We start from the raw sequence: 14883 nt of genomic DNA, 5'->3' as shown, positions 1-14883 counted from the left end.
TTAAGACTTTGGGTGCAAGCGATGCCCTAAACTGTGCTGACTGGCTCAGGAGGGGGATTCGTGGCGCGCCTCATCAAACCAGTCCGAAGATTGAACATAAAAAAATTGCTATTACTAGTACCGGTTGCTGCAAGCGTCAGATGACCACCACACTTGAGAATGTGGAACGAGGTCGCAGATTTCAAATAACATCTACAGTCCCACATTATTTTTTATTTACAGGCAGTGAATTAATTATGAAACATGCAACCTGTGATATTCTATAACTATATCAAAGTACTGACACTAAGGAAATTCTAATAGAGCAAAGATGGACTATTCAGTTACGGTGTCCACTGGATACGGCAGAATAAAATTCAATGGAGGTGCTTCCAGGCGGCGCAAGTGATATATGAGAACAGTAAACAGTACATTACACAACTTAAATTCTAATGAAGTCCTTTGTTTCGAGGTAGTACACGTTTTTCAACTCAGTGGTTGGATTTACCACTTTCCTGAAAACAAGCAAATTGCTACAGAGTATTTTTCTTTGGTGTTGAGAGGAAAAGCTGTCAACAATCTGAAGACTGATATGAAAACCACAGGTCGTTGCTCGGCATGGTCCTGTTGGAGGTGGTATGCAGTTACATTCCTCCGCACTTTGAACTGATTCACTCATCCAGTTACAGGGATAAGTGCAGCGTAAGTGGATTTCGAACCAGAGTAGTGAGAATTTTAATTGTGTTTCGCGGGTCAAAGCGAGGCTGTTTTACACTAAAGAGCCAAAGAAACTGGTACACATCCCAACATGACATGGCATGGACTCGACTAATGTCTGAAGTAGTGCTGGAGGGAATTGATACCATGAATCCTGCAGGGCTGTTCACAAATACGTAAGAGTACGAGGGGGTGGAGATGTCTTCTAAACATACGTTGCAAGGCATCCCAGATATACTCAATAACGTTCGTGACTGGGAAGTTTGGCGGCCAGCGGAAGTGTTTAAACTCAGACGACTGTTCCTGGAGCCACTCTGTAGCAATTCTGAACATGTAGGGTGTCGCATTGTCCTGCTGGAATTGCCCAAATCCGTCGGAATGCACAATGGATATAAATGGATGCAGGTAATCAGACAGGACGTTTATATACGTGTCACCTGTCAGAGTGGTATCTAGACGTTTCAGGGGTCCATAGCATATCAGTCCAACTGCACAAGCCGAATACCATTACAGAGCCTCCACCACCTTGAAAAGCCCCTCCTGAAATGCAGGACCCATGGATTCATGAGGTTGTCTCCAAACCCTACACGTCCATCCACCCGATACAATTTGAAACGAGACACGTCCACCAGGCAACATATTTCCAGACATCAACAGACCAATGTTGGTGTTGGTGGGCCCCGGCGAGGCAAGCTTGGCGTCATGCAGTCATCAAGGGTACACGAGTGGGCGATCTGCTCTGGAAGCCCATACCGATGATGTCTCGTCGAATGGTTCGCACACTGACACCTGTTTGTCAAATGGTTCAAATGGCTCTGAGCATTATGGGACTTAACATCTACGGTCATCAGTCCCCTAGAACTTAGAACTACTTAAACCTAACTAACCTAAGGACATCATACAACACCCAGTCATCACGAGGCAGAGAAAATCCCTGACCCCGCCGGGAATCGAACCGGGGAACCCTAGCGTGGGACCTGTTTGTCGTCCAGAACTGAAATCTGCACCAATTTGCGGAAGGTTTGCACTTCTGTGACACTGAACGATTCTCTTCAGTGATCGTTGGTCCCGTTCTTGCAGGATCTGTTTCCGGCAGCAGCAATGTAGGAATTTGATGTTTTACTGGATTCCTGATATTCAAGGTACACTTGTGGAATGGTCTTCCGGGAAATTTCCACTTCATCGCTACCTCGGAGATTCTGTGTCTTATATGGTTCAAATGGCTCTGAGCACTATGGGACTCAACTGCTGTGGTCATAAGTCCCCTAGAACTTAGAACTACTTAAACCTAACTAACCTAAGGACATCACACACATCCATGCCCGAGGCAGGATTCGAACCTGCGACCGTAGCGGTCGTGCGGTTCCAGACTGTAGCGCCTTTAACCGCTCGGCCACTCCGGCCGGCTCTGTGTCTTATAGTTCGTGCGCCGACTATAACAGCAATTTCAAACTCAGTTAAATCTTGATAACCTGCCACTGTAGCAGCAGTAATCGATCTGACATCTGCGCCAGACCCTTGTTGTCTAGTATAGGCGATGCCGACAGCAGCGCCGTATTCTGCCTGTTTACATATGTCTGTATTTGGATATGCTTGCCTATACGAGTTTCTTTGGCGCTTTAGTGTATACGCGCAGAATTAGATTAGGATACTGTGACACTGGAAGCTGTATTTTGCTGTATGGGGATTCAAATGAAGATGCCAGAAGTAAAGGCGTTATAAAGTGTAGACTGGCAAAACCAAGAAAAGCTCGCCTGAAAAAGAAAATATATTGCCACTGCATGTAAATTTTTCTAATGTCCTGCAAAATGTCATTTATTTGATCGTGAACCAGTTTGCATCTCCTTACACATGTGAGGTAACGAGTGAGTCGTGGCGCCCTGGAAATATTGTAAGTTCGGAGTTGGCCTGGCCGAGCTAGGGCCTCTCGGCGGTTCGCGGCCTGACAGCAACCACGTGGTGCCAAATGTTGTCTTAGCAACCGCTTGATGCCGCACAAGGCCGCTCCATGGTGACGCTGCGTTGATGAAGGAGACGTGCTCGGAGTGCCAAAGATGGCGGACTTTGTGAAACCTTAATGGCAGACATTTCACAGTTCGTATAGAAATTAATAGTAGCCAGATGAATCATGATACCTCAAAGAAGCATATACATTTCCATTATTTGCATGACGATTCTGATGGTGTAATCAGATTTTCAATATCTTTATTAGTTTAAAGTTTAGTATCTGACAATAAATTATACAAGGAACACCCAGCAACGAATTTACAAAATCTAAACGCTTCATCCCATTACGTCGATCAACGTGTCTTTAGAAAGCTATTAGTGTAAACCTAAACTGGTATAAACTACAGGCATGTAATTTGAATAGTATGTGAGTTATTGGAGGTCAAAGTGGCCGATTAGCATCGATCGCATCAGGCCATAAGTACTCCACAGTGACATGAGAAAATGGTAGCTGCATGCTTATAAATATATTTATTCGTCTATGTCTTCGTTTATATCCGATAAATATTATTCACGAAGAAATTGGTTAAATATTTACTGTGTTTTAGGAAGCACAGAGACATTAGGCTACTGGCCTACCTTTTGTTGCTATTCCTTTGATATATGTATATTTAATTTGTTTATGTATTTAATAATGTGTGTTAGAGCGTGTTTACGGTCCAGTCGTAGCAATATTTATTTAATTTCAAGTTATTTAAATGTAAAACCAGTATTTCGAAAGTGTTTCAATATGTTTGTGAGTGTACGTTGACTTGGAGACATGGAGGGAGCGCTCTAGCCAATCACAGCGCTCGTTACTAAGAGAGACGTATGGAGGTTGGGGAGGAGCATCGTTTCCGGTGAGGACACGGGGGAGTTCGGGACAGTCGCACAGGACACGGAGAGGCTGGACGCGTCGGCGCGACGGAGACGGCCGCAGGAAAGACTTGGAGAGTGTGGAGCGGTTTGCGTGTGGTTGCAAGAGATACAAACACTTCGGAGTGCCGACTCGTGAACTTGTGGGATTTCCGAGGTTTCTACAGTGAAGACGTAGTATGCGTTTAGAAGTGTATATCTTGTGAGCTATGTTGTTGTTCGTAACTAATTAGGAATCTATTATTTAATTGCTAGACCATCGACACCAGTAAGTGTTTTTCAGAAATATACCACATTCTCAAAAGTACTTCTACTATCGTACTCATCATTTAATGTCGTTAAGATAGTACCTGCAGAATTTATTTAATTGCAATCTTTCATTTATAAACGTCTTTGTTACGTTCTAAATTCGCAATTGCCGAGTGATAGAAACCTTCAACCATTCGATTCATGTGTCTGTTCATATTGTATACTGTCGACTCAGCAGTATTTGGCTTGTAATGCGGCAACTACGTATCCCAGCCACTACACAACAAAACCAGCCAAAACTTTTAGTGTTTCAACTTTGAGTCTGTGGGTGCATAGTTGAGGCCGACCATCAACATTTCATTTATTTTTTGAAAGCCCGCACACTATAGACAGGTAATCTGTAAAAAAATGAATAGTATTTTGCATCAGCAAAGTGTTACCTGTTAATATTTTTGTCAACGTGAAATTCAGTTAAATTTAAGTGTTGGGAAGTCTGTCATGAAAGTATTTATCTGAAGTGTAGCCCTTTATAGAAGTGAAATTCTGCGTAAACGGACAGACAAGGTCTTCGGTGTTGCAGAGAATGAAGGACACATGGGTACGTCGCAAAATTAATGAAGGGGTACTGAATATTATCGCGGAGAAAGGAGTTTAATGATATAAGTCTACTGAAAGGATGGATAGACCGGCAGAACATTTCGGGAGACATCTAGGAGGAAGGGCTAAAAGTAGCTGCGGATGACCAAGATTGGAATACAGCAAACAAATTGAAATACATGTCGGTTGTCGCAGTTATGCAGAGATGAAGAGGCAGGACAGACTAACGTGGAGAGCTACAAGAAAAAGTTATTGCACCGACGACTTCAGAAATCTTTACCTCGACATTGACGGAACCTTAGACTGTAGCTCTCTCTCCTTGTTCGCGTGTCTTATTATCGTCACGAGAAAAAATTATTTGTTATTCTGTAATGTTCAGCATATCTAGACTATCAGTTTTCGCTCGGTAACGCCCATAGTAAAATGGTTAAAATGGCTCTGAGCACTATAGGACTTAACATCTATGGTCATCAGTCCCCTAGAACTTAGAACTACTTAAACCTAACTAACCTAAGGACATCACACAACACCCAGTCATCACGCGGCAGAGAAAATCCCTGACCTCGCCGGGAATCGAACCCGGGAACCCGGGCGCGGGAAGCGAGAAGGCTACCGCACGACCACGAGCTGCGGACTAACGCCCATAGTAGCGTTAGGCACTGTGGAGCTGCAGTTTCACCGTAGGGCAAAGCCGTACACCAGTATCAAAACCCCACAAGTTTCTCATAGCGCTCTTTTGGTTGTTCGAGCTACGTTGATTTGGCATTCCGTGTTTACAGCTTGAAGATAATGAGATAATGATGCCTATAGTCGGTACGTCTCTGCATTGCGTCTTCCATGTACCCAGTAGCTTCTTTCAGAGGAACTGCAGAGCCTTCTAAGTTCAGCTGCTTACATCTTAACCCTGCAGTGAAGGCCCTTTAAATGTAATGTAATTTCCACGTTCCTTTCGTGGTCTAACAGTTTTACAAAAGGAACGCGGTATAACCAGAAAACAAGTGATACGACGTTTAACGCTCTTCCATATTGCCGCGTAAAATAACGAAGTTCTTCTGTATAAATCCAAAACAGATTTGAATGTGGAACATACTTCACATTTTCTGTATAAAAATGGCCTTACATATTCGTTAAACAAGTGCGACCGTACCAACCAAATCATGAACAGATTTCTCATAGGAAAATGTAACAGAAATAAACAAAAAATTGATTCCCTAAGAATTTTTTTCGATGAGTGGAATAGCCCTTGTACGTACTCTACTTTATCACTGGACTACAGACTTTTCTTACTCTTTTGGTGCTGTGATATGATACTGTGGCGCAGCGTTTTCAGTGTGTGCAGATATGATCATGCAAACATACAAACAAATTAAGTAGACTTTTTACGAGATGGAAATTAAAATCCCTATGACTACCCGTCGTAGTGATATGATTACCTGTCTTTAATTAATCCCTCTGAATTACAACAATCGGTGAAACACCTTCTCGGAGATAAAGTGTAGCGATTGATGTCATAACCGAGATGGTGTATCACTACTGTTGCGAAATAACACTCTTGGGATTTCACAATGTCAAATATAATGGCTTACGGAAGAAGAAGATTTCTAATGTCAGGCCGACTGATAATGTTATCTCAATCTCAGCATGGTTGAATTATGGAATGACGCGATAGCTCTTCAGCTGCACTTCAGCGGGATAATTCGCCATAACAAAATAAATGAAATAGCAGTAATGCAACCAAATGAAACTTTTTATACGAGAAAAAGTGCCAGCACAGCTATAACCTTCAAGTGTCTTTATACAGTCACACGATTAGTTTCGGCACCAAATTACCACCATCCTCTCAGGCCGCACCACTGACAAAAGAGTATTTGATTTACTTGGCGCATTTACTGTGGGATCTTTGTTACTAGCACACGTGGGGTAGCTTTCGCCAGGGGTCTATACTCGACACCGTGTTGTCTCCAATGTCTTTTTACTTTGAGCAACAGTTAAAAATAGTTTCAAGGACCTCGACGCTGAAGATAAAATCTGAAATCGCTTTTTTTAAGTGTACGAGTGAGTATAAAACTGAAAAAATCAGTATGCCGTAAACCATGCTTACATAGAAAACAGCAGGTTTCATTGTAATCTCTAATGTCGATTAGAACTGCTAAATATCGAAGGGTAGTTCGGAAAATCAATTTTTATAGATATCTCTGTGTAGAATATTCTGCAAATTTCTTCTGATATTAAAATTTACATATTAATACCAAAAAAAGAATTTAAACTGAAAAACAAAATTATTTTCAAAAATAAAAATAAAAACTAACCTAACATGAAAGTTAGTAAGTTGGACTCAATGTCTGAAGATGGTTTGGAAGAACGAAGGAAAGACTTCCAGAAATATACGAGTATTACCAAAAAAAAAAAAAAAAAAAATCACTTGAGACTTAACACCACTTTTTCGAAAACAAAAAGCACGTGGCAAAATTAACCAGACAAAGAAGGAGAAAACACACGAACGAACAACTGGACTCTATTGGAAAGACCTTCAAATTATACGACAGACATGACTTGAACAGGACTGCATGGAAAACATTTGGCGACGCATAGCACGTATCCTATGGTTTAGAAAACACAGCTGTAGAATTGCTCTGACAAGTCACAACATCTCCACAGACACATTGTACCATTAAACCGTTCACTACCACCTCCGACATTTCTCACGGAGAGAATCTCAGCCAACTCTCTCCAGCAATTTGCAAGTGTATAATAATATCACTGCCCACTCCTCACAGCGAGACCGTGGAAACGTAAATGAAATTATTACAAGGAGGAGTAACAAGAAGAAGCAGGAGCAGTGAGGGAATAACAGGCGGAATGAAGAAAACATCAGGTTTATGTATGAGCGGTAATGTTTACAACTAAAACAAAATATGTATCTACAAACGCAAGGATCAGACATTACAAGGCAGGGGAACAGTATGCGGCCGAGACGATAATACTGGAAATATATGGTGCGTAACAATTAGGAAAAGAAGAGAGAGAAATAGTGAAGAAAGTGTTGGGCCTTATAGGGTAGTGAAAGACGGATTGGACCTGTACTTGATTATGAGGACAGTATCAGGAGAAATCCGACTGAAAAGAGCAAGGTTTGCGGGATATTTGATGAGGATGAATATAGACACAATGACGAAAAGACTATGGGATACAATGGGGAGGGCAGTAGGAAAGACAGGAACCAAGAGAGATACTGAACTCTGGAAGTACTAGTCTGAATTGAGGACTAAGGTGGAAGGAATAGAAAACTGCAGAAGCGAGTACCGACCGATATGCCAGAGATCAACGATGAGAAAGGATACAAGGGTCACCACTGGAACAGAAAAGAGAAGTGGATGTTGAAGATCTCGGCAGAAGAGTGGGAGAGAAGAAGAAACAGGACTAAGAGGCTCTGGGAGGACAAGAGGAAAATGCAATCCATGAAAAGGCTACCCATGGTTCTTCAGATTCCGTAACAGGAGGAGGAGTTACTGTTACAGAAGGTAGTGAGTGCCCAAACATGCTGGTTACCAGAGGTGTTAACGACTTGAGCGTCGTGAACATTTTGTCACTTCCAAATGGTCGCAGTCATGTTGAAGGACATTATTTTGAGTTATCGGATGTATTAGATCTGTCTGGAGTAAGTCTGTAAACATTTGTCTGAATGTTATTGACTTTCGAACACATATGTCGAGTTGTGGAGAGACGGTTTTCGGGAGACGTGAGCAAGTGTGCACTTGATGTCTTAGTGTGATGTATCAATGAAAGAGAAAGTGTACGTTAGATGATAATATTTCATGATTGTGTGAGCATTTATTTCGTTAATCGTCTAGTGGGGTTTATATTCAAATACGTCATTACGTGGAACTGTGAGTTATGCAACTATTTTGAACTGTAAACGCCAGACGAAAAATGCTTCTATACTGCAAAACCACATCTATCAGGCGAGATGAACAGTGGATACCAATTATCATTAGAACACGGTAATACGTGTCAATCCATTGCTAGACTGGCACGTGTTATGTATCATTCATGACTGATGAAGTTATTTCTATTTGGACTCCATTACTATCAATTATTAAAACTGTTAAACGTTTGTTATAAGTAACGTGAGTGATGGGCAAGATTGTGCCATTTACTTTAATATTAATTCCTTGTCTTTCCTACTGGCCGTTTTGCATGTGCTATTTTCCGTATTTCAACTGAATCCATGATAAGCCAGGGTAGGGACAGAGGCTCAGGCCAGTGACTTAGTGTCATATGACCCCTCTGGGAGTTTGGGTTTGGTTTTGGTTTTGGGAGAATAAATAGAAAGACTGTGCCGAAGCGTCTACTACTGGCAGGCTCACACAGCAGCCACAGACATTGCTTGGGCTGGGCGTATGGGTGCTGCATTCTGGCAGTTTTTCACATAATACGCTCTGCGCAGTAGGGGGTCCAGGGCTACATTCACGGAAGTTATATAATGCAACGTAAAAAAAGCTGCCCTCTCGCAGAATCTCAGGTTCTACAAGCAGTGCCATCCAGCCAGAAAACATTATAAAGGAACTTTGTTTTGAGCTGACAGGGGAAGTCAGTGACATTTATGGACCTCTGCTTTCCGCGAGAAGTGATGACACTGCATCGTGAACAGTAATTACTTTCTCTTTGTAAAGCGATGGGCCGATTTACCAGCGCTACCTTATGCGGGGTGAACAACGACCTGTCTAAAAAGATGTAAGAGCGCTCCTCATTTTTTAATCTTCAATAAATAGCAGGGAAAGGAAAGTCAGGATGGAAGTCTCTGAAAAATGGCGGACGTGGAGACTAGGTTGTTGGTTGAGGTAGGAAACTTGGCTGAAAAGTGAAAGTGCAAATCAGAATTGCTTAAGAAGAGCACACGTGGGCGTGAAAAGGTTGTTTAACGTTGTAAAAAAATTTGCTAGGAGGGGAGACAGTTATCTTATTAGCAAAAATACCATTGGCCGGCATTTTGTAGAGACTTTTTTATTGGCGCATGGGAACTGTGTGACGATGCAGAGACGAGAAAGAACTCAGTGCTGGCAGAGAACACTTCAGGTGGAGGCACAAAGTGATACACTTGGACTGGGAACATGGGAGAGCTGTAGAGAAGGGTTATTCTAGTTATTGAAAGCTGATGTGTTGCAGTCTGCAGCACATCACGGCGCTCACAACATTCGACACTACTGAGTACAGAATACGGTGAGAAACTGCCACTTGAGTAAGCAAGGTACGCGAGTTACCGAGAGATGATAGGCATAGTGTTACGGTCGATTATGTTCCACGAATCTGATGCTTTTCTTGAGTGACTAAAGTCTCATTCATCACTCGATCGGTGGTGATATTTGCATGTTCTAGTTTTCCATTTTTCTTAGAGATTCAGGTCATCACTGTGATTTCACCGTGGATTTATCTTCCCGTAACTCATTCGAAATGGCTCTGAGCACTATGGGACTTAACATCTATGGTCATCAGTCCCCTAGAACTTAGAACTACTTAAACCTAACTAACCTAAGGATATCACACAACACTCAGTCATCACGAGGCAGAGAAAATCCCTGACCCCGCCGGGAATCGAACCCGGGAACCCGGGCGCGGGAAGCGAGAACGCTACCGCACGACCACGAACTGCGGACATAACCCACAGTTTTATTCCATTTATCTAAACTATCCAGTCTTTTCCGAGACATTCAAGTCTTAGATTAGTGCTATGCCGTGCCGATTTTCGAATTCTATCATGTTCTTCAGATTGGATAGATCCTGTAATGATATCTTATTCTTCCAGGAAACTTTATAATAGCGAGGAATTAATGTGGACCATTGTTTCATTTCAAAGATGATCACCCTGTTTATATTTTGTGAGGTGCAACCCCCATGTCTCATGTTTACTAGAGCCTGTCGTTCAAGTTTTTCATTATGCGACACCTTTTACTAAATGCACATGAGCCCATGGAAAGCGATCTGACCATCAGGCGCTCCAGCCGATACAGATAAAAAAAAAATGTTTCAAATGGCTCTGAGCACTATGGGACTTAACATCGGAGGTCTTCAGTCCCCTAGAACTTAGAATTACTTAAACCTAAGTAACCTAAGGACATCACACACATCGAAGCCCGAGGTAGGATTCGAACCTGCGACAGTAGCAGTCACACGGTTCCGGACTGAAGCGCCTAGAACCGCTCGGCGACCGCGGCCGGCGATAAAGATCATTCTGACACCAAATGGTTCTGTCAAAAGTTCAGATATACTTTCACAATTGCATCAACTGCTACTAACTTACGAATAAACGGTGACCAGTGCAGTCCACATTTGCATATGTTATTTCTGTTTTCAGTAAAGAAGAACTTTATTATACCTACATGTGAATGTCGTTTTACTGATCTTGTAAACAAAATTAAGTACTCGGATGCACTGGAACACTCGAACAAGATCACAGGGCTAATGATATAGCGACAATCTCATAGGTTAATATATGGATAACGGTCACAAACGCCGGCCAGAGTAGCCGAGCGGTTCTAGGCGCTTCAGTCTGGAACCACGCGACCGCTACAGTCGCAGGTTCGAATCCTGCCTCGGGCATGGTGTGTGTGTTGTCGTTAGGTTAGTTAGGTTGAAGTAGTTCTAAGTTCTAGGGGACTGATGACCTCAGCTGTTAAGTCCCATAGTGCTCAGAGCCATTTCAACGGTCACAAACAACATTATATAGTGTGTGTGTGCGTGCCTTCTTCCGTGCGCACATATGTATGCACGAGTAACTATCTAACTTCTGTTGGGCCACTCTCAGAGCTCTATACAATGCATTCTCAACTTGTTTACTTCAAAGAGTACAAGCACAGAGCTAATATGACATCGGCAAATATCAAGTTGGCTTCTGTCCAGAGTGCTCTTGTGTGGTACAGATCTTCAGTGTGAAAATATCACCGATATAATAGGAATCACCCGTTGGTTTCGAAGTATTTACCAATAGTGCTGCTAGCACAGTAACTGTGCGTATGAGTTAAAAAGAATGCCGTAGAATTGTAGAGCAGCTCCTCATAAGCGGCACATTTCTGCAGTAAATGCTAAGCGATGCTGAAGGTAGTGTGAAGAGCGGCAGTAATATGCAGTGGATGACTGCAAACGAGTGATCTGTAGTGATGAATCACGCCGTGCCCTGTGGAAATCCGATGGAAAGGTTTGGGTTCGGTGAATGCCTGGGGAACAGTACCTGTCATGATCTGCAGCGTCAAGATTGTACTACTGGACGAGGTGATGTTACGGTCTGGAGATGTTTTTCGCGCTAAATTTTGTGGTCCGTTATTGCGCTTAAGAAAACGCTAAACGCGGAAAACTATGATCACATTTTACAACATTGCGTGCTACATACTATAGGGAAACAGTTCGGAGACAATTATTCTTTGTATTAGCATCAAAACGCACCCTGTCGTAAGCCAGCATCTCTAAGGCAATGGTTTGTAGACAGTAACATTCCTAAAATGGATTAGCCTGTCCAGAGTCCCGACCTGAACGAAACGGAATACCTTCGGGATGGTTTAGAACGTCGACTTCGCTCCAGACCCCAGTGTCCAACATAAAAAGGTTTTCTGATTTGCGCTTTTGAGGAGGAATAGGCTAACATTCCTCCACAGGTATTCAGACATCACACTGAAAGTGTCCCCCAGGAGAGTTCAAGTCGTGCTAAAGGCGAAAAGATGGACACACTCCATATTAATGTTCATTAATAAGTGTCCGGATACTTTGGACCAGGTAGTGAACATTACTACCACCGCTTACATTAGACTTAATCAGGATGATGAGAAACTCAAAACTGAAAGCCAGGCAAAGAGAATTCTTATCACTGTAGCTATTTTCAGTTCTTTAAACTGTGAAAACGATGAAGCAAAAAGTATTAATGAAACGTACCTGAAAGACCTTCGTTTTGCTTATGACACTCTGCTGTTTGCCTCTAGTGCAGATACATTACAAAACAATAAATGGACATCTCAGTGGAGCAAATTTCAAAGCAAGCTTCAGAAACCGTTTACAAAAAAACTGTAATAATGTATAACTAACATTTTCAAAAGCATGGAGAACAAAACAACAATGATGTTACAGGACTGTGACTTTTTTGTTTTATTTAGGCTAGTTGAAGATCATATGTCAGTGGACAGCAGTAGATATAAATGGATTAAAAACCGGTTAGGATGCTTGTGGTAAACAAAAGAGGATTTCCAAAACAACGCTTCCGACAGGTCTGAAAAGGAAAGTTTACAATCACTGTGTACCTCCAGTTGTGGCAGCGGAAATGGAAGTCAAAAATAGAACTAGTCACCGAGCAATAGAGAGATGCACAAGTTGGGAACTGCCACGAGAGACGAGAAAAGAAAGAAATGAATCAGGGGGCAGACTGGAGAGGAAGACAAAACTATGACGAAATGGGGACCTGTGGAATGTGTAGCAGGCCAATGGGTGGAGAATTTATCACGGAATTTCTTTGCTGTATTCCATGAAATAAGAAAAGCGGCACCGTACGACGACAAATGTTTGACGGACGGGCGGCACTTCGCTTCTGCAGCGATCGATGGCTGACTGGAACGTGGGGAGTCAGGAACGCATTAGCACCATCACTGAATAGAGAGATAGCCACGCCGACGCCCGACATCGCATCCAGCGCCTCCCCTTGCCTTTCTGTCACTCCTTCTACATAACTGATGAAACATCAACATCCAATCAAGCATTTGCAACTTTTAAAATGTCGCATAACGAACAAAGTCTGAGGAAAAATAGGACACTTCACTGTAAGTCTTGCACTGCCGAATGCACGCCGAGTATTTACCGCAAGCAAAAAAGAAAAATAAATGGGTACTATGATGCAAGTAAAGAACAAGGGCTACATTAAATGCAGCAACAAACGACATACACTTTTAAACACAGACACAAGTCGTTCTCTCATACTGGAGTACAAATCGTTTCCTCTGAATTGTGCATGGATGTCCTGTTTAAGAGACTTACTGGAATCTTTGCGGCCCATGTTGGAGGAAGATACGCCGCCAGATATCACACTGCGTGCTGTGTCAACTATGTGAGCGTTGTGCGTAGAGTGCCTTTCAATTTATTTGCCTTTTATATCTTATCAGCACGTAATCAATCTAGAGCTGTCAAATTCCTACCTTACCTCAACAACAGAATCTGTGTATGAAAATCATTGCAAACAGCTGAAATATTAAACATTATTGGCCTTCAAGATTTCCTGTCAGTATCTAATCACAATGACACATTGCTGCGTTGTGTTGTGTGGGACTCGCTGCCTACAGCTACCTTGTATTACATGTAAATTATACCACGTGTCCCTTTTTTTTAGTCTGTAGTCGTTCGAGTGGTAGATACCCCTATTCTGTACTATTCTTATTACCTGTTCTTCATCTATAGCATCCTCATTAATCTGCTTAATTTATTATATTATCTTTGTCTAGCTCTAGAAGTTCCCCTCTATTGATACTTCCACCTCAAAGTTCACTGCGTCTGGATGCATTTGAAGATGCTGTACCAAGCCGAACATATTTTTGGAATGGGTTCTGAAAAGGCTATAGCCTCATATTCTCTTTCTAAGCATCTCTGTTTAGCACTTTCCCTGTGACTTAATTTTTAACATCCTTCTCTAGCTGTGATCCAGACATATACATCCATAGACTTCCTCCCGTAGTCCATGACCATATCTGAGACTGGTAGGGTTTAATACTGTAGACGAATGAAGCTTTCTTTCCTTTGTCCATATCACTCTGGTTCTGATATCATTCTTGATGTGGAAATCTTGTGTCAGTTGGCTTACTAGTTCTGAAAACTATGTGACCTCTTCTAACCTATCCTTCTCCAGTTCTATTATTTTTCGACACTATTTTTATTTTTCTCGTACACTACGGAAATGGAAGTAGTTCCAAGGTGAAGCACCAACCCAACATTTATCAAACTTTGCGAATGTATTCGTCACATACCGTGTGTTAAGTAATTAAACGCCGGCCGGTGCGGCCGAGCGGTTCTAGGCGCTTCAGTCTGGAACCGAGCGACCGCTGCGGTCGCAGGTTCGAATCCTGCCTCTGGCATGGATGTGTGTGATGTCCTTAGGTTAGTTAGGTTTAAGTAGTTCTCAGTTCTAGGGGATTGATGACCTCAGATGTTGAGTCCCATAGTGCTCAGAGCCATTTGAACCAAGTAATTAAACTTCCATTCAGAACTGATACCCATCAACAACATCAGATTGAGGTGTGACGCCAACAGCACAAATACACTTTTGTATGTGAGGAGTCCTAGTCGTACTGCTGGACAAAAACTTAAGCACGCCCAAGTCTGTTGTGGAAGGACTGTGCACACAAACCCAGAGAAACACACGTAAGTTATATACATATTTATTCAGCACCAAATTATCAACAAATAAGTCTAGACAGTTTACAAAATTTTCAAATGACAGTGACGTTAGCGCAACGA

General features: G+C 42.3%; 1 protein-coding gene across 1 annotated transcript in view; it reads right to left on the bottom strand.

Moving 5' to 3' along the window:
• LOC126094800 (sialin-like) overlaps positions 1-13480 on the bottom strand; it is a 113655-nt gene extending 100175 nt beyond the window's left edge. Inside the window, exon 1 of the mRNA XM_049909366.1 lies at positions 13414-13480. Coding sequence (XP_049765323.1) covers positions 13414-13432 — 19 coding nt within the window. The 5' untranslated portion in view covers positions 13433-13480. The remainder of the gene's footprint in view (positions 1-13413) is intronic.
• Between the last annotated feature and the right edge of the window lie 1403 nt (positions 13481-14883).

This window comes from Schistocerca cancellata, chromosome 8 (assembly GCF_023864275.1).
Source record: "Schistocerca cancellata isolate TAMUIC-IGC-003103 chromosome 8, iqSchCanc2.1, whole genome shotgun sequence".
Taxonomy (NCBI): domain Eukaryota; kingdom Metazoa; phylum Arthropoda; class Insecta; order Orthoptera; family Acrididae; genus Schistocerca; species Schistocerca cancellata.
This window is presented reverse-complemented; position numbering and strand designations above follow the sequence as displayed.